General features: G+C 49.8%; 2 protein-coding genes across 3 annotated transcripts in view; one reads left to right on the top strand and one right to left on the bottom strand.

The window, feature by feature from the left end:
• The window catches only part of EPHX1 (epoxide hydrolase 1), a 40,453-nt gene that overhangs the window by 890 nt on the left and 14,251 nt on the right, over window positions 1-25,312 (top strand). Inside the window, exons 2-5 of one of the 2 annotated variants that reach the window (XM_059941611.1) lie at window positions 6,643-6,761; window positions 6,881-7,653; window positions 19,738-19,925; window positions 22,255-22,435. In XM_059941611.1, the coding sequence (XP_059797594.1) occupies window positions 19,743-19,925; window positions 22,255-22,435 (364 nt within the window). In that variant the 5' untranslated portion in view covers window positions 6,643-6,761; window positions 6,881-7,653; window positions 19,738-19,742. The remainder of the gene's footprint in view (window positions 1-6,642; window positions 6,762-6,880; window positions 7,654-19,737; window positions 19,926-22,254; window positions 22,436-25,312) is intronic. The other variant, XM_059941607.1, reaches the window with a different exon arrangement.
• On the bottom strand, window positions 6,861-7,322 carry LOC132376107 (small ribosomal subunit protein eS19-like). Its single transcript, XM_059941639.1, has one exon. It carries the CDS (start codon window positions 7,296-7,298, stop codon window positions 6,861-6,863), a length of 438 nt encoding a protein of 145 aa, XP_059797622.1. The 5' UTR covers window positions 7,299-7,322.

Here is a 25,312-nt window from a genome sequence, read left to right as displayed (position 1 = left end):
GACTTCTTTTAAAGCTTCGTCTCCCACCCCCTTCACTCTCCTCCACTATATAAACTTCAGGCTCCACAAAGCCTGGGTGGGCCCCTGGCGCCCGGATGCGCAGACAGCCTTCTCTCTGCCCTGCCCGCCTCCCCGCGCTGCAGCTCGGTGCCGGCTCCGCCGTGGAGTAGGGGGGGGAACCTCTGCATTCGGCACCTCAGCACCCAGTACATCGGATTTACGAGCTGTTGCGGGAAATTGCTGAGAGCATTGGGATTTATGCCTGTCTCAGTGCCGCTCTGCAGACTCCTCTGAATTCAGCATTAAAAATAAACTTTGGCAAGAAGCGGTACCGCTCTGGGAAGTAGCATTGTCTTCTGGTATGGTGGTTGCTTCCTTCAGGGAGTGGGGGCTTGGGGACGTTGTAGGAGCCTTTCACTAGCCCCAGCAGGTCTGATTTAGCAAAAAGCAGTTTTTTCCTTCCCACCTAGGCGTGGGCAATGCGAGCAGACTGACCACTGTGTGCAGGCTCTGCCCCGGCTCGGGGGCTCAGCAGGGAGCATGCCTTCACGGAGTCTACGTTCTGCTGGGGGAAAGATTGATGATACGCACAATAAATTTGTAAAATATAAACTATGTTAGAAAGCGATGTGGGAGCAAAATACAGCACTGAAAAGAGAAGTGGGGGGGCGGGTAAAAGAAGGCCCCCCTGAGAGGGGATATTTGAATAATACTGAGGAGTAAGGGGGTGGCAGACTGCTATCTGGAGTGATGGTGCACAGGTCAAGCAAGTGCAAAGGCCCCATGGCAGGCATGTGGCTGGCATGGATGAACTTTATATCTGTGTTTGCTGAGTGTGGGCCAAGCTGCCACCAGGGTCCTTTGGTGTGAGTGAGCTACTGGATAAACGTAACTGGCTCAGCCTGAGAACAAGAGGCTCCCCCCACATCCAGTTCCAGGAAAGGAAAGTCTTCCATGGGAAATAACTGCTCAGCAAGGCCGCCAGGGTGAACTTCAACACCACCTGCTCCAACCCACATGCTCCCTGTGTGATCCCACCAGCCTCCCGGCTATCCCTTAAGTGCATGGGCTGGTACAGACTTATGGGAGTGGGATATCCGTGGTAAGAGACTGAATGGGGCCTCTTTGGGCAGAGGGACCTTTAGAGAAAGGGCATCGGATCACTGGAGGAAGTGGAGTGCCTCCCCCAGCCCCCTCCTGTGGTGTCCTCATTCATGTCTGAGGTCTAAATCCAGCACCAGCTGGAGGGCACAGGAGGCCCCCCTGTTATCAATACACGGTGACCCTCCCATTGACATAACCCAACTCCCAGGCTTAGTCATTGCTGACTTGCACCTTGACTTTCCTTCCAGCATCCTGGCCTAGCCCAGACATGGAAAGGCAGGGGCTGCTCAGATTCCAGTTCTCCATCCTTGAGCTGAGATACTCAAAGACATGGAACCCAGCTGGGCTTACAAAATAAGGCAGGGCTCAGTGTGAGCTGCTCACTACTGCCGAAGAAGGAGCCCAGAGCATACCCACTCAGGCTGGAGTGGACACAGACAGAGCAGGCCTGTGGTGACTTGAGGGGTCTCTAGGATCCCATGCTCAAAACCCACCTCTGATAGGACCCTACATCCCATCATAATGATTCATTCCTTTGAGAGGTGATACAGTGATGTGGAAAGAGAATTGGCATAGGAAGAATATCTGGCTGGTGTCCCAGCTCTGCCAGTAAGTTCCCCTCTGGGGACCTCATCCATGAAATGAGGTTGGGCTATATAATCTGCAAGGCTTCTTACAGATCTAATATGTGATGATTCTGCGGTTAAGAGTCCAAAGGGATCTTCAGAAAAGGAAAGAGGTTAGTGGGGAGCTGTCAGCTTTGATGGGGCCTGGGTGGTCCTGCAGCCTACGCCGGGTTCGCTGCGGGCAGCGTCAAATAGAGTGAAGGGCCTGGCCAGGGTGTAGGGGGCAAAACCCCAGGCAGAGGTCGAGGGCCCAGGGTTGAGGCAGAAGTGTCACTGCCCAGGCCAGCTGGCCCCATGGGTCACCTGTGGGCTGCTGGTGGGTGGTTCTTGGCCTGAGCCCAGTGGTTTAGGAGCAGAGGCTCCAGGGGCTGTATGGTCAGGTGGGGAGGTTGCAGCAGGGAGATGGCACCCCAGCAGTTCCCCCAAGAGGGAACCAAAGCTTTGCCAAGGATCCAGCACCCCCCCACCCCCTTCCCTGAGTAGGGAGTGCTGGACGCTGTCTTGTCAAGGAGAGAACGGTACGATCCTGCCCTTGGTTGCCTAACTGAACACGCCATTGTGCAAACCAGGTTCAAACTGAAACACAGCCTCTTCTGCCATCAAGGTTACAGTTGGCCCTCCGTATCCCTAGGCTTTGAGGCCGTGGATGTGGAACCCAGCCATGTGGAGGGCAGACTGCACTCTGCCATTTTATATAAGGGACCTGAGCATCCACCGATTTTGGTATCCGGAGGGTGCTGGGACCAATCCCCCACGGATACTGAGGAATGACTCTATGTTTACTTCCTGAGGGAGGTCATAGTTCATCCTTTGTCACCAGAGAGCAGCTGTTTTCACTGTCTAAAGTCTAGCCTGTGAACGTTCCTCTAGACAGGCTCAAGGACCTGGAGTGGAGTCTTCCTGTCCAGTGGAACCCATTGTCTGTCTTGGCTTTGCTGTCAGGCAGTGGGCGCTGTTCCCATGAGGAGCCATTTGAGTGCACGGTCCAACTACTGCAAAGCCACACCTGTTAGGCTCAACTGAAAGTGCTTGCATTAGGAAAAAAAAAATGCTCTTCTATTTGGGGATCTCAAGGACTTTCTGGAGGAATCTATAGCTAACTCACAAATGGGAACCATGGGTCTTGTCCCGAGTCAGGAGCAGGAGTTTTTACTACCTTTAGCGTTTGGGAAGATTGATAAACAGACTGAATTAAAATATCTTCTTGGCACTTGCAAGCTGGGTTAACTTGGGCAAACTGTTTAGCCTCTTGGAGCTTCATTTTTTTAAATTTTTTTATTTTTGGCTGTGTTGGGTCTTCGATTCTGTGCGAGGGCTTTCTCTAGTTGTGGCAAGCGGGGGCCACCCTTCATCGTGGTGCGCGGGCCTCTCACTATCGCGGCCTCTCTTGTTGCGGAGCACAGGCTCCAGATGCGCAGGCTCAGTAGTTGTGGCTCACGGGCCCAGTTGCTCCGCGGCATGTGGGATCTTCCCAGACCAGGGCTCGAACCCGTGTCCACTGCATTGGCAGGCAGATTCTCAACCACTGCGCCACCAGGGAAGCCCTGGAGCTTCATTTTTAAATCGCTTTAAAACAGAAAACAACTCCGCCTTACTTCTTAGAGTTATCGTAGCACAGGGGATGATGTGCTTATGGAGTCGTCCCACCACCATGCCCCGGTCCAGGGCTTCGTTGGGCTTCCTCAGAGGAGGTGGTGCTGCCCAGACGCGTCCTCATGTTCTGGAAGGGTTCTGAGCGTCCCCGCCGTGGGCCTATCGGGCTGGCTCTAGCCAGGCTGTGGCCTGCAGTGAACCGTGAGGGCTGCAGGAAGCCAATGACCAGGAGCGGGAGGCCAGGTGCCTCCGTGTCAGAGACCCGCGTGGTGCTTCTCAGTGGCTGCGCGTGGGCCTACACCCTTCCCCGAGGACCACCACCTCAGGGTGTCCCCCCAGCGGCTCAACCTGGGACGTGGCTTTCCAGGTGGCATGAGTGACCTTTGCGATACTGGGGGCGACTTTCCGATTGTACTACCCTTCTCGTTAGAACTGGAGAGACTTGGGCCTTTTGGAAAATAAGAGAAACGCTGATTCCAGCACCAAGCTCCGTGATTAACCCCTGAGTGCCAAGGGCTCAGGGAAATCTGACGCTGTTACCAACTCTTTGGGAGAAAATGGATGTATTTTCCTGCTCTCCAGGTTTTCTGCCTGTGAACCAAGTTGTCGCTGTGAGGAGGCCGGAGCCGGCAGGCTGGCCACCGGGTGGGGGAAGGCGGCCCCCTGCCCTCGGCCGGTTCTGTGCCCCCTTCCCACAGGTGGGTCTCAGGGTCACAGTGATACTGTCAAGATGGAACACCTTAATTTCAGAGTTGAGCCCTGGACCTTTGGTTGAACTTCAGAAGTATTTTTAGCCTTTTTTGACTTTTTATTTCTTTTTGCAACCTAGACATTTCCACAAGCAAACTGACCCCACCAAGACACCAGCAACCCAGAATATTCCTCTGAACTCAGACCCTAGTCCTTAGGGCTGCAGTATTTGAAGCACAGGGACCCTTTCAGTGCGTTTCAGACAATAAAGCCAGCTCAGGTGACTGTGCTGTGGCCCAGCTCGCAGTGCTATCCTGTTACACACTATTGAGGAAGCTTCCAGACCGGGAGCACATTGCTGAGGAAAAGCAGGCTTGGGGAGGGGAGGGAGGAGAGAGAGTGTGGTTAATGGTGGAAAGGAAATCAAATAGGTGTATTATATGGCCCACGCCTATTATCTCCTGAAATAGGAGTCTTTCTCTCCTCAAGTAGAGAATGCCACGTATTGAAATTCCAGGAAGGTAATGTTTTTTCCTCATAGGCAGTGAACTGTGTTCCACTTGGGTTTTTTCTCTGGTAATTTAGAACCAGTGGACAACCTGACAGAATTCGAGATGGAAAGGATTCAAGTGAAACTCCCAGAGCGTGAGTGTGTGAACCCTGCAGGGTGGAGAGAGTCTGCTCCCCGCTTGTGTTGTTTAACTAAAAGTCTGCATGGCAGCTTGTGTAAATGAGTTTGTGGTGGCCCCTGCTCCCCCAGCTCAGGGGCATTTAAAATCTGTGGAGGTCAGCATCCCCTCTCTGAAGGTGCTCTGGGCCAGCCAGCCCAGCCATATGATTCCCCCCCTTCACCCATCCAGACCCTCCAGGCAGGTGCTGAGGCTGCCTTCACTCAGGCCCCAGAGCCCCCTCCTTATCCTAGGCCGCGCTTCCCTCACTTTCTGCCTTCCAGCCACACTGGCCTTCAGGCATCCTATCTGCCCTGGAACCCTCTGCCCTTCCCTCTTTCAACTTTTCAACTCCTAACTTCCCTTCTTGGTTCAGGTAACACTTCCTCAGGGAAGGTTCCCTCAGCTTCAGGGTGGGCCTCTCTCCCCGACCTTTAGTGTCCTCAGGATTTAAAAACAAAACGCGAACGCCTGTGACAGCTGTTCCCTGTGCGGCCACTTTCCCTGCATTCATTCAGTAAGGGATGTACTTTACTCCACCCATTTTGCAGGTGTGGAGACTGAGGCTTGGAGAAATGAAAGCACTGGCCTAAGTTTACCTAGGCTATGGCTGGTAAGGGATAGGGCCAGGATTCAAAGTAGGCCCTGAGGGCCTGACCACCAGCCAAACTGGCTCCTGAGTCCATGAAGATTTTCATCAGATCAGATTAGCAGTCAGTAATTGTATTCTTTCTGTCTGTCTATACAGGTGTGTGTATGTGTGTGTGTGCATATATATATATATATATATATATATATATATATATATATATATATCTCGTTGGGGGCATGGGAATGCAGGCAGGGGGCGGGTATGACCCTCCAGGGCACACAGCGATGTGCCTTCACTCAGGCCCCGGAACAGGGTTCCCCATAAGAAGGCTGCCCCCCACACTGTTTTTACGTTTTTACCTCCCTTTGTTTTTGCCTACAAACGTCATGTTTCTTTTCCTGCCAGGCTGCTCTCCCGGGGCTTGGCTCCAGATCTTTCAGGGAGATAAACATGGCCCTTGTCCCAAGTGCAGAACATTCTAATCTGTCCAGCCCAGCTGACCTTGCCCATGGGCCTCGTCCACCCCAGCACCGCTGGCCACTGGGGTTCCGGGAAAGGCCTGTGGGTGGAGAGGCTGGTCGCGTGCTGGGCTGTGCAGAGTTGGGGAGGCCCTTCACCCAGGGTTTTCCCCCATCCATCCTGGGCCAGAGCGGTCTCCGCTACAGTGAGCTTGCCTGGGAGTTTCGGGCATCACTGTTGGGGAGCCCCTGGGAGCCCCAGGCTTTGGCCGGCCTTCGGTGCACGTTGCTGGAGGGACGTTGCTGGTCTGGGCGGCCTTCCTTGGCATGCCCACCTGGAGTGGAAGGGAAGCCATCTGTTTTCCCCTTTCTGCTGGATATGCCTCTCCCCAGGAAGGAGCAGCAAGGCTGGGTAGGGCGGCGAGGGGCCGAGGCTGAGGAAGCACACAGACCCCCAGCCCCACCTTTCTCTGGCCTGGAGTCTGGGGGCACACAGTGTACCCCTCTGCCCCGCGGTTGTGGACCGCTGGCCGACTACTTCCCCAGAAGGAACACAAGGTTATCACGCTCCTGAGTCTGAATCCCTGTCAGGAAGACGTCAGACAACAGGGTGGAGGGAGGAATCCCCCGTGCAGGCCACAGGTGGGCCTTCTCCTCGGGCTCAGATCTGTGTCCACCCTCTTCGGCCTCTTCTCTTGAAGGACATTTGGGCATCCAGCCCAAGGCCAGGTACGTGGTAAGAGTTGGAGTTAGCTAGTAGCTTTCTATAACTTGGGGAGCATTTTCAGATTGTGAGGTCCTCACCACCTGCCTGGGTCCGAGGGAGGAGACTCTCCGAGGGCAGGCTGGCCGACCCGCCCCTCCCCCCATTGTATTCAGCAGGATCCTGAGGCTGATCGTCATCTTTCTAGGTCCCAAACCCTGACATGTACAGTGCGCCTGGGATACCGGCCCTTCTCTACAAACTAGGCTCAGCAGTAGGTCGTCTATAATCCCTCAAGGAGAATTCAGCCATCTTTCTGTTCAAAAGGTCTGATAATGTTCAACGCTGTCATTCAAAGAACTTTTAAATTCATTCATTCAACAAATTTTTTTTTATCACAAGTTGTCAACAGCACTTTATTTTGTTCTAATGCTTCTTGTTGGCAGCTGCCACTTGTCCGGCGATTCTGTCCAGATCTCTCTGTCCCTGAGGTGTGCGTTTGTAGCTCCCATCTTGGTCCTTTCCCACCTTTTTCAGCCCCTCCAGGGCTTGGAGAACCCGACGGGCCATGCTCTTGGAGCCTCTGCCGAAGTGGCTGGGCATGACACCCTTTCCCTGACGCCCACCATAGATCTTGGTCATGGAGCCCCGCCCCGCGCTGCCCCGGAGGTACAGGTGCCGTGCTGTGGAAGCAGCTCGTGTGTAGAACCAGTTCTTACCGTAGGGAGTGAGCTCTTTGTGCTTGGCCAGCTTGACAGTGTCCACCCATTCAGGGACTTTCAGCTTCCTGGACTTTTTGAGGAAGACAGCCAGAGCTCTGACGAACTCCCGCTGGTTCACGTCTTTTACAGTAACTCCAAGCATTGTGTGGCCTGCGAGCTGCCGGCCGGGGGAAAAGGCCTTTCAACAAATATTTACCGAGCATCCAATAAGTGTCAGGCACTGGGGACCCAGGGGAGCCAAAGCAGCCCTAGTCTCTACCCTCAAAGAGCTTCCTTCCGGGGGGGAGACCCCTACCAGTCACACAACCTCATGGACAAACGTGACAGTGACAAGGGGTAGGAAGGAGGGGTGCATGGTGCTGAAATAGGCTTGGAGGAGGGACACGATCTGAAATCGGAAGGATGAACACAAGTTAAGGAGCTGAGAAAGGACGGGAAGAGCATTGCAGACGGAGGGAACCAGCATTTCCGCGAAGCCCTGCAGCAGGAGGGAGCAGGTGAGCACACGGGCCTGAAAGGACATGGGGGTCGGGGCTGAAGCCTGGGAGGGGTGTGGGCAGGTCAGACCACACAGGCCTTGAAGGTCCCCTTAACCAGTGTTGCTTTGTCCCCAGAGTAGCAGGAAGCTATTTAAGAGTTTTAGCAGGGGGCGCGACAGGGCCAGATTTGCATTGCCAAAAGATCGCTGTGGCTACAGAGTGTATTGGAGGGGGCAGAGCAGGGGTGAGTGGACCAGCTGTAGTCCAGGGAGAGACGGGCACCTGGGCACCTGGGCGGGGTGGTGGTGGTGGAGAAGGATTGGGGATATAATTTGGGAGGTAGAGCTGCCGGAACTTGCCGAGAGATTGGATGTGGATGAAATGGAGGAGGGGGGTTTCAAGGACATCGCCTGGGTTTTTGGCTTGGCAGATGGAAGGTGGCTACTGCCAGCTACAGTGAGAGGGAACCCCAGAAGGAGACAAAGCTTAGGGAGACAAGTGCAACTTCAGATGCACTGGAGGAGGTTTTGAGACATTGAGGAACTATCGAGTTGGCAGGTGGGTGCCTGGGTCTGGAGCTCAGAGGAGGTCTGGGTTAGAGATGCTCACGTCCGTCATCTGTCCAGAGGTGGCAGCGGGAGCCATGTGCACAGAAAGGACAGCCCCGTTTGGACACCAGTTCTTCGGCAGCCAGTGTTTCTCCCACAGCCCAACCAGCTTTCTTCACCCTGTTTCACATGTTCGCCAGGGCCCCGGCCCTCAGATGCCCATGGGTTTCTGAGTTTCTGGATTCACCTTTGTCTCCAGGGCTTCTTGGCCACTGGGAGGTCACACCTCAGCTGCTGAGTGCGTTTGCGCAGTTCTGGTGCCGCGAGGTGTCTGACTCACTGTTGGAGCCGGATCACAGGGAAGACTCACTCTTGTGGTTGTCCATATTTTTTAAATGTATAATTATTTTGTTTTGGGGTAGATAGTACATGCATTTGGTTAAAAAAATTTTTTTTTCAACATGCAAAAGCATATTCAGTGAAAGTTTGTTTCCTCTTTGCTGTCTTTTGAGAACATACCTTTATGTGATTGGGGCAGCAGGAAAATGTTTATTTATCATATAAATGTTCCAGAGACGGAACAGTAATAGAGCATTGAAAATTTTGAAGACTGGGCATTTGTTCTTAAGAGTGTGTGCCCTGGGGGAACTTGATATATTTTCTTTCCCCCCTGACTTTCTCAATTAGTTGGGATTATGTTAGGCTTTATATAATAGAAAACTCAAAATAACAATGGATTAAACAATATAGAAGTTTATTTTCCTGTCATACAAAGGAAGTTTGGGAGTAAGCAGTCCAGGCCTGGGCTAGTGGCTTCGTGGTGAATGCAAGATCCTTCCATCATCTCTGATTTCCATCCTCAAGATCACTTCATGGTCCAAAATGACTACCAGAGTCCAGCCATCATGTCTGTGTCCCAGGAGGCATGAAAAGAAAGGGGAAGGGCAAAAGGGTGTGCTTCCCAGCTGAGTCAGGGCTCTCTACATAGTCTTCCACACACATGCAGGACCCATGTACTCTTGTGTAGGTTGTTCACTGGACAAGGATGCCATTCATATCATCAACATGGATTTATATTTTATTTACAAGTGCTTTCTAGCATATGGCAAAGCAGTATATTAGGTTCATCTTCTGATGGTATTTTGAGGAATGGATGCCTTTTCCTAATTCACACAAAGGTTCTGTCTGGGTCACAGATGGCTCTGCCTCAAATACACTTCCAGCTCTTTGTCAGCACCTAATCACCCTGTCATACTGAGTTGCAAAGAGGGCCAAGAAATGTAGTGTTTAGCTGCGCTTCTCCAACTAAAATAAAAATTCCAGTGCTGAGAACAAAGAGGAAAACATAGCTGGCAGTCTGCCACACTATCAATCTGAGGGCATATTTGCTGGAGCATCCCAATCACTAAGGGCAGCTGGGGTGGAATGTTGGTTTTGAGTAATCTCCTGCCCTGGCCACCTTTTTCTCATGCAACCATGAAATACTCACCTCCCAAGTATATTTCCTTTCCTCACTCTCCTTGGCATCTAATTTACAGAAGGGTCATCTGAATTGCAAACACAATTTCTAAGTTAAACTCCTGGGTCAGCTTCAACATGATGAAGTAACAATTCATAAAAGAGATAAGGTAGGGACTCCTTTCAGCTAAATAGAAAGAAATTAAATGACTACACTCCAAAGTTTGTAATCATCAACTCTACACCGAACATGGATGTAGATTCTTGTGTTTCTTTGCTTACACCACGCACTTTCTTACTTCCATGCCTTTGCACATGTTCTCTTTTCTCCCTAGATTTATCCCCATTCCACCATTATTTTCTGCCTGGTAAACTCCTATTCATCCTTAAAAACCCTACTCAGTGACACCCTCCTCTGTGAAACCTTTGTGGCAGACTTACCACTCTAACTTTGCACACTTCTCTTCCATCTGTGCAGATATATTGTATCTATCATTAGAAAGGTGTTATTTGTTCATCTGTTTATCTGTCCTACTAGAGCATAAACTTCAGCAGGTACAGGACTGTGTCTTCTTCCTTGTGCCTGCAAAGACCCCAGCTCATAGTCATGGGTAGCGTCTACTAAACTGCCCTTTGATCCAAAAGCAAGTTTATACTTACTTTTCCAGCACCAATACAAATCTCTTATTTACTTTAAACGAACAAAATGACTTCTTGATACTTTACATATTCAAATTACAAGAAAAGAGTTTTCACTTGAACCTTCAGTATCAATCTAAAAGTGAATCGTGGGTTTCCCTGGTGGCGCAGTGGTTAAGAATCTGCCTGCCAATGCAGGGGACACAGGTTCGAACCCTGGTCCAGGAAGATCCCACATGCCGCGGAGCGGCTAAGCCCGTGCGCCACAACTACTGAGCCTCCGCTCTAGAGCCCACGTGCCACAGCTATTGAGCCCGTGCGCCTAGAGCCCGTGCTCTGCAACAAAAGTAGCCACCGCAGTGAGAAGCCCGTGCACCGCAACGAAGAGTAGCCCCTGCTTGCCGCAACTAGAGAAAGCCCATGCACAGCAACAAAGACCCAACACAGCCAAAAATAAAATAAGATAAATAAATTAAAGAAAAAAAATAAAAGTGAATCGTATGTTTTTCTTTTTAATTCCATCGGTATTTTTATTTATTTATTTATCTATTATTTTTGGCTGCCTTAGGTCTTCGTTGCTGCGCACGGGCATTCTCTGATTGCGGCGAGCGGGGGCTACTCTTCGTTGCGGTGCGCGGGCTTCTCACTGTGGTGGCTTCTCTTGTGGAGCACGGGCTCTAGGTGTGTGGGCTTCAGTAGTTGTGGCATATGGGCTCAGTAGTTGTGGCTCATGGGCTCTGCAGCACAGGCTCAGTAGTTGTGGTGCACAGGCTTGGACCAGGGCTCGAACCCATGTCCCCTGCATTGGCAGGTGGATTCTTAACCACTGTGCCACCAGGGAAGTCCCAATTGTATGCTTTAAAACTTGTGTTTTTGCCCCAAGCATAACAGAAATACTATACAGTCAGTGAAATTATTAGACTGGGTTTCCTTTTAGCAATCTTAGAGAACTAAGCACCCCTTTTACTTGATCTCCTATATTTAAAATTGTCCTTTGCGAGTAAGACCCAGAAAGACAAAAGAAAAGTAAAATAATAAATTGCTCTATTTGCATCTTTTAAGGGTAAAGGTCACCATATTGCACAACTGACTTCTTCAACTTGAACTAATTCCTAATTTTTTCCCAGGTTTCAGAAGTGCATGCTCAAAGCTTCAATATAGAATGTGGGGACTTGACTTAAACTTCATATAATCCCATTTCTTATCAGAGTAGTCAACTGCTGCTCAGATTTACCTCTAAGCTCAACATTTTAGAACTAAATGACCACTGTCCTCCAGTTACTGTGTCTTTAAAAAACTTAGGCTAGTTTACAACAAAAACTGCATTTTCCTTACTAGACAAACTAATCATTTTTTAAGGAAGGGTACTGTGGCTCCAAGAAAAAAATGCTTTCATTCTGAAAGGCTACTCCCCGCTCTCCAATTCCCTCAGCAAAGTATTTTGCCAGTATTCTGGAAAAGTGCATTACAAACAAAACAAAACAAAACAACAACTTAATCAGATAAAATATATTTTCTGAACTTTTGGAGTAGATGAATTAACCTCCAGTTTCAGGTGCTAGCATAATAACGCAGGCACTCTTGTTTTGCATTGTATTACTTCTGAATTTTTCATGGTGTCTCCTAAATATTGATGTTTTGACGTAGATAGAATATTTTCTACACCAGCAGGAGCGGACCACACAGAAGAGATAAATATAGCTTTCCTTGGAAACGGGAAGGCTTAGTAAACAGAATTCTGCTCTCTAACGCTGAGAATGTAACTTCTCAGAAGAGTGGGGACTACCCAGGTACACGTACTGCAAAACACTGGTAGCCAAGATGTATGTGGCCTTGTGCTTTCCTTATCCTTCAAGTCCGTCCTTGGTGAGGGCACATGGGGAGGCCAGCAGATGCCCACGCCATGCACTTTCCTGCTCCCAGCCTGCTTATACCTAAGTCATCTAATAGGGATAGGGGTCCTCTGGGGTCTCTTCCTCCATGAAGATTCTGCACAGTAATAAAGGCTTTGGGGGAAGGGGAAGGAACACACGTTGGTAGCGTACCTGTTTTGAGCCTGTGAGGTCAGCGTTATCCCCATTTTACAGAGGAGGCCACAGATGGTCAGAGCAGTTTGGTAACTTGTCCAAAGCCCCTCAGCTGGTAAATGGCAGAGCTGGGCTTTTTTTTTTTTTTTAAATATTTTCTCATATCATAACTTTTTCTTTGATCCATGGCTATGTAGAGATGTGTTTCTTTTTTAAAAAAAATTATTTATTATCTATTATTTATTTTTGGCTGTGTTGGGTCTTCGTTTCTGTGTGAGGGCTTTCTCTAGTTGTGGCAAGTGGGGGCCACTCTTCATCGCGGTGCACGGGCCTCTCACTATCGCGGCCTCTCTTGTTGCGGAGCACAGGCTCCAGACACGCAGGCTCAGTAGTTGTGGCTCACGGGCCTAGTTGCTCCGCGGCATGTGGGATCTTCCCAGACCAGGGCTCGAACCTGTGTCCCCTGCATTAGCAGGCAGATTCTCAACCACTGCGCCACCAGGGAAGCCCAGAGCTGGGCTTTGAACTACTCAAACAGGGAAGCAAGCTAGAAGATCCTTTACTGTAAACTCCAAAACGTTCCCGGTTCTTAAAATCAAAGGTAGTCCAAGTTGCTGTTGGTGGGGCGATGTCTCATGGAATGGGGGTTCTCCAGGAAAGCCAGGCTGGCTGTTCAAATGGGAACACCCAAGTGGGCCACCAGGCTTCCCCAAACTCACAGGGTGTTTGCATTTCCTTGATGTATGGCAGGACGGGGTGACACCTTGTTCCTGGGGGCCCAGTGACTAGGTCTGCCCTCTAATGTCCCACCCTCCTCCAGCAATCAGGCTTACCTGCGGCTGACTTCTGAGTCAGTAGTTCTCACTGAGTAGAGAACCAGAGCCCGGGTGGGGTGCCACAGTTGAGGGGCAGCATACAGGCTTATGGGGAGGCCTGTGACCGTGGCCACCCCACACTCGTGACTGCTCAGCGCACCCCTGCATTGTTGAGGCACATGCCCAAGTCTTGCTCTTGAGGCCTCTCTTTTCTGGGCTACATACGGACTTGTCCCCTGTCTGCGCACTGTATTCACTGGGGAGTTTAAAAAATAGCGCTTGAGCTCCAGCCCCCATACCAAAGGAAAGCGCTATTCTCAAGTCTCTTACTATAGATTCGTTTAGCTTGTCTTTGTCCTTTATGTAAGTAGAGTCAGGCGGTGTGTGCTCTTTTGTGTCTGGCATCTTTGGCCCAGCACTGTTTGTGGGATTGATCCCTGTCACTGTGTGTAGTTAACAGATTGTCTGTTCTCATTGTATGGTGTTCCCTTGTGTCAAGAGACCATCATCTGTGGTGGAAGGACATCTGGATTGTTTCTAGTTTTTGGCTTCTACAGATCGGATTGGATCGTGCTGTTACGGACATTCTCGTTTGTGACTTTTGGTAAACACGTGGACACATCTTCGTTGGATCTATACCTAGGAATGAATTGCTGAGTCACAGCGTTTGTATCTGCCCAGTTTTAGTAGATTCTGCCAAACAGTCTTCCAGAGTGACTGTATGAAAGTCTCCTGTTACATTTTGATTCATCCTAGTTTCTCTCTAGCACTGTTACCTCAGTTCCAATTTTGAGGGGACCCTCCACATACCCTTCCATCTTAAAGGTCAACGTCTTACCTGAGTCCAGTGGTAGGACTGACGCCCACCAGCCACCCCAGCCCTGCAGCTTCAAGTGTGTGCCTGCGCTGACACTGAGCGCCTCTGTGGGCAGAGCCCCGTGCTTGGAGCCAAGGGGAAGACCGAAGAAACAGAAGATCGCATTCTAGCTGGAGGGGGCGGAGGGGTCAGGGGAAGATAGGAAAGACGCCTGCAAGGAAGGTGACTTGGACAGCACGGCAGCGTCTCCCAGCTTCCTTACAAGCTCTCAGCAGTCCCCCTGCCCCAAGCAGGCCTGAGCTAGCTCATAACCCCCGGTGACCTTGAGCAGAGCCATGTGGTCTCCCTGAGCCTCCGCCCTGCTCTCTTTGTCACAACGGGCTTGGCTATTACAGTATTCAGTTCTGTGGTTTATCGGCCTCCTGTTACAAACAAGGCATGGTGGGGATTTGGGGCTGAAAAGGACAGAATCCCTGCCTTTGAGAAGCACACAGTTTCATCGTACAGAAAAATCCTCCCCAAGTAACAAAGCATAAGGAATAGAGGTGGTCTGGGGAAGGGTGGGTTGTGGGTCTGGCTGTCTGCATTAGAATCCTGCCACATTTCCCCTCCAACCCCACCCCCTTTACTGGCTGTGATCTCAGACAAGTTACACAACCTTGGTTTTCTCATCTGTAAAGTGGGACTGTTGTGAGGATTAATGGGTCAGATGATACAAACTGCTCACAGCAGTGTCCGAGGAAGCCCTCCCTAAGATACCTGTTACCCTCAGACCTTGAGCCCACTGGGGTGAGAGTTCAGGGGCGAGCATAAATACACTGCCATGGGGGCAAGGGCGGCTCACGGACAAGAGATTTTGCTGACTCCTGAGGAAGGAAGAGCAGGGTTCTGATAGGGAAAATGGAGGGTTGTCCCAGGATTTGGAGGTCTGTTTTTGGGGGACAGAGAAACTGCTTTGTATGGCTTCAGGCTCCAGAGTCGGGGTGCCTCCTGGGGCTGACTAGGAGTTTAGCCTGTAGCTTGCAGGCTGTGCGAAGGACAGATTATGGAATTTCTCCTCCCTAGGAAAAGAGAGTTGGTAAAATGTGAGAGTTGGGCTGCTGAGACTTTCACAGGCCTGGCTGGGGGGCAGCAGGACCCCTGGCACTGTAGCATTTTCTTCAAGTTTCTACTGGGATCTTGGACACCATGGATGTGGAGTCATGGGTCCACCCTTCCCCCTGAGGGTTACAACCAGGAGGGCAGCTTGGGGAATCCAGCTTTCTGCACGGGACCAACTTACCAGTCTGTGTGCGGAGAGAGGCTCTGGGATTGTCTGCTCACCTGTTACCTTGGAGATGGCATTTTCTCTTTGCTTCTTGATCCTACAGAAGGGCCACAGTCCCTCCCACCTCGGTCAGGCCCAAGTGTTTATTAAACAGCTGTTGGTGAGATTCCTGCATCTGCCAGAACTGGGCTCAGTGCTCACTGGGATACCTTGGGGAGCAAGACAGATAGCCAGCCTTCTTAGAGTTTATAATCCAGTCTAGAGCAAGGGTTCTCAAAGTGTGGTCCCCGGACCACCAGCAGCAGCATTACCTGGGAACTAGTTAGAAATGCAGATTCTCCGGCCTTACCCCAGATCCCTTGAATCGTTTAACAGCTTCTCAGGTGATTCTAACACATCCTGAAGTTGGAACCGCTGATCTGCAGCATGGGTTCTGCACTGAGGGCAATTTCCCTCCCAGGGAACACTCGGCCATATCTGGAGATATGTTTGGTTGTCACACGGGGGGTGGCGGGGGTGGGGGGGGTAGGGGAGGAGGTGGAGCTGGTATTACTGGGTAGAGGCCAGGGATGCTGTTAAACACCCTACAATGCACAGGACAGGCCTCATAACAAAGAATTATCTGGTCCAAAATGTCAGTTGTGCTGAGATTGAGAAGCCCTGCCCTAGAGCAGTTACCATAGAGGGCAGGGAGGGCAGTGGTCCTTTTCTCCCTTTGTTCCAGATGCGTTGCTCCCTGGCCACATGACCTGGGGGGAGTCACGGCCACCCCCGGCCTCAGTTTCCCCAGCTATGAAGTGAGGGGGGTGAACTCACGTTGCTGAGTTCCTCTTTAGCCTGGAGGTTCAGTGGTTCCAACCTAGCAACTGGCAGACCCAGGGAGGTTGGGCTGATGCAGCCCTACTCTTCCTCTCAGGTGCCAACTGGCCTAGAGAGGCCTTGGGGGAGGGGAGGCAGGTAAGGGCTGTGTCATCTGCCTAGTGCTACCGCCTTCCCAACCCAGGCTGTGGCAGCCAGAGTCCAGTTGGCCTTGGGTTTCCCGGTGAACAGCGCTTCTCCCCATTGGGGGAGATGGGGAGCCCAGCCCCAAGGAGCCCGCCCTGGGGAGGAGAGTCACCAGCTAGCTCCACGCCCTCGCCTGCACTGTGCAGGGAGCTGGGCAGGCAGAGCGGCGCCTTCTCTCCTGAGCCTCAAACTTCCACTTTCCTCATACTCTAAGTAAACCAGCAGTCCTGGCCAGGGAGGGCCGGAGGCCTGAGAATAGCCGCGGCACCCTGGTGGCCGTCCCGCCGGCGCCCGGAACGCCCAGACTCTCCACGCCCCGGGGGTGGGCGCCTCGGCTCTCCCTCCCTACCAGGGAGCGTGGGGGCGGAGTTAAACCTAAGGACGCAGGGGGCCCGTGAACTCTGATTGGTCGGACTCTGAGGCCCCGCCTCTTCTTGGAGCTCGCTGATCTTCTTCATGGACCTGCAGCTCCTGTGCACCAGGAAGGGGAAGGTCTTGTTTATTATTATTTAATTTTTCGGAAAAAAAATGTGCAGGCCTGAGAGACCCACTCGGGTAGACGGCCGCGGCCCGCCTGCAGTCGTGGCTCGCCTGTGCTCTGAGGGTCGCAAAGAACAGGTATGAAGGCTTGAGGCTGAAAACATGCTGAAGGGAGACAAGAAGGGCTGGGGGCGGGGTTGGCAGGAGCAACATGCCCAATGACAGACAGGGAATGAATGCTTTGACTACAAATTCTAATCCTCATAAGTGAGATGCGATTTGGGGCAAGTCCCTTGCCTGCTCTGATTCTTACCTTAAGTGAAAAGGAAAGTCAAGTTCAATGAACTTTGACTCCTTAGTGGGTGGATTTGCATGGGCCATGGTTTATCATATCCCTGGAAAACCCACCTGCAGACAGTCAATGCCTGTTACACCTGGCTAACCTAGAGCGCCCTACTTCGTGTGCATTTAGGACCCGCTATTAAATAAAGGGCGGTTAATAGGTGGCAGATTAACACACTGCAGTAAAGCTTGCTTTGTAATCTGAGATCAGTGGCTCTAAAGCGCCCTCCTTGAACCAAGGACTAATATTCTTATTATCTTAATTAGGATGCAAGAGAAAGGACTTTAAACTTTCTCCTTGAATCTGTTATTTTGCCCTGGGCCGTGGCCCATCATGGTGCCCCTTGTCCTGGTTCCCTGAGTTTAGATGCAGTGCTTGAACACTGATCATTTCAACATTCTCTCTCGTGGTTCTGTTTGCTGTCCAAGTCCGGGGACATAACTACGCTGCACACACATCGGATCTGCTAAGTTGGTAGAACCCAGCAATTGTTAAAAGGCAGTGGGGGGGCTTCCCTGGTGGTGCAGTGGTTAAGAATCCGCCTGCCAATGCAGGGAACACGGGTTCGATCCCTGGTCCGGGAAGATCCCACATGCCGCGGAGCAACTAAGCCTGTGCGCCACAGCTACTGAGCCCACATGCCACAACTACTGAAGCCCGTGTGCCTAGAGCCCATGTTCCGGAGCAAGAGAAGCCACCTCAATGAGAAGCCCGCTCACTGCAACAAAGTGTAGCCCCCGCTCGCCGCAACTAGATAAAGCCCGTGCGCAGCAACGAAGATCCAATGCAAACAAAAATAAATAACTAAAAAACAAACAAACAAAAAAAGGCAGTGGGGAGTAAGGGTGGCGCCTGTAGCGCCCCTAGCATGTGTCTGGGTGCAGAACTCCACCGCTCTGCTTCCCTGGCTGCTTCCCAAGGAGCTGATCAAAGGGTGAGAACTCAGAGCTCATGTGGACAAGTGAAAGCACTGGGATAATTCTATGCAGAAAAGGGAAAGTTGGTCATTTATATCCCAGCAGGAAGTGACAGCCGTGCTCTTGGCCTCTCTGTGCTTGACAACATCCTGCACAATTTATCTTATTTGCTTCTACCGCATATGCTGATTTCACAAATATTGGCAAAGTGCCTTTCTGGGCAGGCATTATACTGGGCACTGGGGTCAGGGCAGGGACCAGGATAGACACGGTCCTTGCCTTCCCAGCTCCAGACTATTGTGTTGTGACCCTCCCACCGGGTGAACTGTGTCCATCTGCTCCTGCTGCTGGGGGCAGCTCTGCTCTCTGCCTTCTGCCTTTTCCCACATGCTCCCCAGTGCCCCACAATCCCTAAGCCTAGTCCTGCCTTCCAATACCACAGAGACTAGCAGCTGGCTTTTCTCCATCTTCTCAAGGGGTAGGATTTCCTGGCAGGGACAGAGCGTCTCTCTGTGGGAGGTGGGAGAAGCCTGTGCATGTTTTCTTTTCTTGGCAGGAGCAAACCTCAGAGCCTCAGCAAGCCCCCAGCAGAGCCCTGTGGCAGATAGAGGGCACCCTAGGGTGGGTTTGCTAGCAGCGTCCTCCTCCTGCCCCAGCTTTCCAAGAGAGAGTCTGGATGGGCCTGGGAAGCGGGTCTGCTGAGGCCTCACCTGAGATCCATGCTTTCTCCTCCGGTTGGGTCCTGACTGGCCTGCGTCCAGCAGACCCTCTGCTGGCTCAGGCCCGAGGACGGTGCCCGTATTCACGCACATTTCTCTGAATGTGAACCTCCGGGGGGTTACTTCCCTGGGAATGTGCAAGATGAGGAGCTAGATGATAATGCTGGGCCAGCCTGGTACTGGTTTGCAGGAACTAAGTTCTTCTTTCTTGCCCTTCTGAGAAAAAAGCAGGGGAATCAGACAAATGAGGGTTAAAAGAGCTGAGCTGATATGAAATGTAATAGGCAAGTCTATAGAGACAGAAGGTGGGTTAGTGGTTGCTTGGGGCCTGGGGTGGTGTGAGGGACAAAGCGGGGTGATAGCTAAAGGGTACAGGGTTCCTCTTTGTGGTGATGAAAATGTTCTAAAATTGTGGTCATGGTTGCACATATCTGTGAATATACTAAAAACCACCGGGTTGTACACCTTAAACAAGTGAATTACATGGTATATGAATTATATCTCAATAAAGCTGTTGACAGCCAGCTGAGATATGTGGCCATGTTTGGGCCACTGAACACTCCCCCACCCCGAATGAACTTAGCCTCCCAGCTCTTCAGACCTCCCCTCATACCCCTTATGTGTACCCTGAGGACAGGCCCCCCTCAGAGAGAGCCAGCAAGGGGCAAGCATGGCCCCATCTCCTCTCCTGAGCCCACCACTCAGAGAAGCCCCTGCGCCTCCCGTTGCGGAGGGTGTCACGAGGGTGGAGAGAAGCTTCTCCGAAGCGTCTGGAGCCAGAGGCCCCTCAGAGAACCATGAGGCCTCAGAAACGCAGCCCCACCACCCAGGGCTGTGCGGAAGCCAACGCAGCTTCATCTTTTCCAAATTTGATTCATGAATTTCATAGCTCAGTAGGATCATGGGTGATTTTTGTGTCTTTTTCTGTTGTTTTCCAGTTTTTCCATACTATGCTTATATTATTTTTTTCAGGTCAAAAGTACCTAAAGTCGAGGGTTGGGTGGGAAAGAAGTCGGGGATCTGGTGTTTCCGGCCAGAGGTCAAGGTGGATTCTTTCCCCCTTGCAGGAGTCATGTGGCTGGAAATACTCCTCGCCTCAGTGCTGGGCTTTGTCATCTACTGGTTCGTCTCCAAGGACAAGGAGGAAACTTTGCCACTTGAAGATGGATGGTGGGGGCCCGGGGTGAGGCCCACAGCTGGGGAGGACGAGAGCATCCGCCCGTTCAAGGTGGAAACGTCAGACGAGGAGATCAATGTAAGGCACCTCTTTCCAGGCGAGGGAGCAGAGGGGAGGGCGGGGAGGCCCCTTCTGGGGCTGGGACTCAGGCTGGGGCTGGGATGCGGAGGGGCTTGGGAAGTGGTTCCTCTCGGTGGGGGGGTATTTTTCGCCTGCTCTTCTCCCACTGGGCTCGCCCACTCTGCCCACCCATCCCTTCTGCTCCTTCCCTCCCCTGTTTCCGCCTTCCCCTTCCCAAGGCCCAGCAGTACCCAGGCCGGCGAGTGGGTGCCAGCCGGACCCAAGGGTCACAGAAAGCAGCTGTTTTTTCCTCCTTGGTGCCCCACCTGAAGCCCTGGGAGTGAGCTTGTTGGCTCAGGGCCTGGGTGGAGATCGTGAGTGAAAAGCAAGGCCGTGGTGACATAAATGCTGCTGCACAGAGAACCTGGCACAGGGCCAGCCGTGGCCAGGCACCTACTGTGTGCCAGCCCCCTTGTAGTCACATGCAGTCCCTGCGGTCATGCAGAAACTGAAGCTCAGAGAGGCAAAGCAACTGACCCAAGGTGACCGAGATAATAAGCAGAGGGTTTAAACTCAGATCTGTCTAACTCCAAAGACTATGCCCGTCCTCTGCACGGGGCTGGCATCAGGATGGATAGACATGATCGTGGGGTGGGCTGATCTGAGAGCGAGGCTTGAGCAGGGCCAGGAGGGTGGGTGGGACCTGGGATGTCCCTACTCATCCTTTTTTCATTTTGTGGGTGTGGGAGCACCTACTGTGTGCAGGCCCTGTGCTGGGTGCTTGGAAGAAGAGGGAGAGCCTTCCCTCAAAGAGCTCCTAGTCAGCAGTTGAGAAATGTGGACAGAGAAAAGTTAATGATTAATAGAGATAAATGCGGTAAGAAGTGCCCATAAAAAGTCATGGGAGCACTGAGGAGGACAGGATAAAAGAGCAGAGACAGCTGTACCCAAGAGAAACCAGACTGAGGCTCCCTTGGTAGCACTTGACAAGGTGTCGCTATTGAGGACAGAGGCTGAGCCCTGTCGATACCTCCTTTAGTGGGTTCCTAGGCTCAGCGTCTGACATTCCTAAAATCTGTGTGGAGGTTACTGCAGTGCTTGGGAGGACACTCTGGGAAGGGTAACACTTGAGAGGCTCCGTGGACCAACTTGAACTTCCCCAGCTGGGGCTGCTCTTTCAGCTTGATGCACGCCTGCCCGTGAGACTTGTACCTTCTCTCTGGGTCTGTCATTTTTATCCTAAGTGAGTTAGGATATACTGTATCGTTCAGTGCTGCTTATCAGAGTCAGCAAATCCATCCTGCCACCTGTTTTTTTTTTTTTAATTTAATTTTTATTTTATATCGGAGTATAGTTGATTTACAAGGTTGTGTTAGTTTCAGGTGTACAGCAAAGTGATTCAGTTATACATAGACATATATCCATTTTTTTTTCAGATTTTTTTCCCATATAGGTTATTGCAGAATATTGAGTAGAGTTCCCTGTGCTATACAGTAGGTCCTTGTTGATTATCTGTTTTATCTGTAGTCTGCCACCTGCTTTTGTACATCTCCCATGCTAAGAATAGTTTTTACATCTTTAAATGGTTGGAAAAAAGTCAAAAGAAGAATAATACTTTGCGACATGTGGAAATCACATGACATCAAATTTCAGTGTCCATAAATAAAGTTTTTCTGGAACACAGCCATGCCCATTTGTCCATGTACCATCCACGGCTGTTTCCACACTACAAGGGCAGAGTGGAGTAGCTGCAGCTCAAAAAGCCTAAGATATTTATGATCTGGCCCTTTACAAAAAAGTTTGCCAACCCTTGCTGTATATAAGCCTTGATAAATTAAAGATCCGTATTGTTCATACATTTAAAAACTGAAAGATGAGAAGTAAACCTGAAGTCGAAAGTGAAGAACATATGTTTGGGGAACAGCCACTGCTGTGGGAAGCCCGGAGGTTTCTTCTGGGATAAACCTAACAACCCAGAGCGCGAGTGTGCAGACCAGGAGTCTCCTCACCTTGTCTGGTGAAACTTTGCTTTGCCTCTGCTATACATATTATATATAATGTATATTAATATAATTATAATATATAATACATATTAGATATCATATATTATCATATATATTAACTATACTAATATATATGATAATATATAATATATATTACATATAATATATAAGATATAATAATATAAAATATATAATATACATTTTATATAATATAATAATGTTATAAGATATATAATATTTGGGTCTTGTGGCTGCAGGGTTTGGAACTGTCTTCTGGAAACAAACTTTCTCTTGTGCTCTGCCTCATTCACCTTCTCTACTTGGGGTCCTGCATTTTGCTCCAGGATTTACACCAGAGGATTGACAAGGTCCGTTTAACCCCACCTTTGGAGGACAGCCGCTTCCACTACGGTTTCAACTCCAACTATCTGAAGAAAATCATCTCCTACTGGCGGAATGAATTTGACTGGAGGAAGCAGGTGGAGATTCTCAACGGATACCCTCACTTCAAGACTAAGATTGAAGGTATGTTTCCAGAACACCACCTGGAGGGGGTTGTATATCACAGGAAGGGCCTTCTTAGGTACTGGACGTGACTTAGGGACTTCCCTGGTGGTCTAGTGGTTAAGACTCTGTGCTTCCACAGAAGGGGCATGGGTTCGATCCGTAGTCAGGGAACTAAGATCCCACATGCCTCCCAGTACGGCAGAAAAAAAAAAACAACCTTCCTTAGATACTGGACATGACTTAGATAAAGCCAGGAGACCCAGAATTCAATTATTGGTCACTGAGATGTATTTGGAAGGTATAACGCCACGAGGATGCAGAAATAATGCAGAATCCCAACATATCCAATGGTCTAGAGCTAAACAGGAAAACATATAAATAAATTAAAAACCAAAGAAATGCACAATCCACTTCAGTGATGGAACAGTCTCTGAGAGGATGGAGATAAGATTTACATCTGGACGTGGCCTTGGTCAATCAGCCCCTCCTTGAAGCTTTGGAGTCCATGATGCTGTGACTGTTCAAGGGTGCTCAGCCTGTCAGTCAAGGTCCGAATAAAAACTGTCCTGTCTCTGCAGCTCTAGACCTCCTGTCCCAACAGTATCACAGGTTGTCACCCAACTTCATCTGGAAGGGAAGGTATCTCTCAAAATGTTCTTGGGAAAGTAACCTAAGATCATTTGGGATGAGATAATAGTTTCCTAAGTAGAAAAGCATTTTTTTAGCCCCAGAAAGATTTAGAATCAAATATAGAAATGCTTAAGAAAATCAAACTCATGCTGTTAATTTTTACAAATTTATCTGTTTTTAATTATAGTAAGATACACATAACATAAAGTTGACCATTTAAACCATTAAGTGTACATTGTTACGTGTAACGCCACAGTGGATTAAGTACTTTTATATTGTTACCCAGCCAGCACAGCCATCTATCTTCAGAACTTTTTTTATTTTGCAAAACTGAAACTCTGGGGACTTCCCTGGTGACGCAGTGGTTAAGAATCTGCCTGCCAGTGCAGGGGACACGGGTTCGAGCCCTGGTCCGGGAAGATCCCACATGCCGCGGAGCAACTAAGCCCGGGTGCCACAACTACTGAAGCCCGTGTGCCACAAATACTGAAGCCCGCGTGCACAACTACTGCGCTCTAGAGCCCGCAAGCCACAACTACTGAGTCTGCGTGCCACAACTACTGAAGCCCACGTGCCTAGAGCCCGTGCTCCACGACAAGAGAAGCCTCTGCAGTGAGAAGCCTGTGCACCGCAACGAAGAGTAGCCCTCGCTCGCCGCAACTAGAGAAAGCCCGAGCACAGCAATGAAGGCCCAACGCAGCCAAAAGTAAATAAATAAATAATAAATAAATAAATAAACTGAAACTCTGTACTCATTAAGCAATAACTCCTCATTCCCTCCCTCTCCCTAGCCTCTGGAAACCACCATTCTGCTTTCTGTCTCTATGAATTTAAATATGATTCTGAATCTAAGTATCTCATATGAATGAAATCATACAGTATTTGTCCTTTTGACTGGCTTATTGCGCTTAGCATAATGTCCTCAAGGTTCATCCATGTTGTAACATGTGTCAGAATTTCCTTTCTAAGGCTGAATAATACCCCATGGTATAGATAGGCACATTTTGCTTATCCATTCATCCGTCAGTGGACACTTGGGTTGCTTCTGCCTTTTAGCTACTGTGAAAAATATTGCTATGATTATGAGTATACAAATATCTGTTTATGTTCCTGCTTTCTGTTCTTTAGGTATATACCCAGAAGTGAAATTGCTGAGTCAAGTAGTAACTCTATGCTTAATTTTGGGGGGAACTATAATACTGTTTTTCCTAGCAGTTGCACCATTTTAAATTCATCTTCTTAAAAAATGTTCAGAGAGGTTGTATTTACCTTCCCAAGGCTGAAAAGTGTGGGAATTGCCCAGTTTCCTAATTTTCCACAGAGGAATATGTAAGTAGAAAAGTCCTAACTGCTTACATATATTGTGTGTGAGTATATATAAAACTGCGTGTGAAAGAGCTGCATACTGATTTTCATATGAGAATGTTTTGTAATGTAAACGTAATAAATACTACATTATAGGCAAGGGCCTCCCTGCATCTGAAGAGTAGGTTTTCATTTATATGTATTTGGGGATGAAAAATAATAAAATGAGTAAATAATTTTTTTTTAAAAAAATTTATTTATTTATTTATTTATGGCTGTGTTGGGTCTTCGTTTCTGTGTGAGGGCCTTCACTAGTCGTGGCAGGCGGGGGCCACTCTTCACCGCGGTGCGCGGGCCTCTCACCATCGCGGCCTCTCCTGCTGCGGAGCACAGGCTCCAGACGCGCAGGCTCAGTAGTTGTGGCTCACGGGCCCAGCCGCTCCGCGGCACGCGGGATCCTCCCAGACCAGGGCCCGAACCCGCGTCCCCTGCACTGGCAGGCAGACTCCCAACCACTGCGCCACCAGGGAAGCCCGAGTAAATAATTTTTGAAGTGTACAAGATTCCCAGTTTCTCCATATTCTTGCCAATACTTGTTATTTTCTGTTTTTGTTTTTGTAATAGCCATCCTAATGGGTGTGAAGTAGTAGTATCTCATTGTGGTTTTGATTTACATTTCTCTAATGATTAATGACGTTGAGCACTTTTTCATGTGCTTGTTGTCCATTTGTATTTCTTCTTTGGAGAAATGTCTACTCAAGTCCTTTGTTCATTTTTGAATCGAGTTGTTTGTTTGTTGTTGTTGTTGTTGTTGAGTTTTAGGAGTTCTCTATATATTCTGGATATTAATCCCCTATGAGATAATGTGATTTGAAAATATTTTCTCCCATTCTGTGGGTTGCTCTACCAATAATTTTTCATGTTGAAGAAATTGTGCATGTTTGGAATTTTAGATATTTG

The sequence above is a fragment of the Balaenoptera ricei genome, chromosome 1, assembly GCF_028023285.1.
Source record: "Balaenoptera ricei isolate mBalRic1 chromosome 1, mBalRic1.hap2, whole genome shotgun sequence".
NCBI classification, from domain to species: Eukaryota; Metazoa; Chordata; class Mammalia; order Artiodactyla; family Balaenopteridae; genus Balaenoptera; species Balaenoptera ricei.
Note: the sequence above shows the minus strand (reverse complement) of the source record. Positions and strands in the feature narration are given on the sequence as shown.

Coding starts and splice junctions, on each gene's coding strand:
- LOC132376107 (XM_059941639.1), bottom strand. CDS start 7,298: ATGCTTGGAGTTACTGTAAAAGACGTGAACCAGCGGGAGTTCGTCAGA.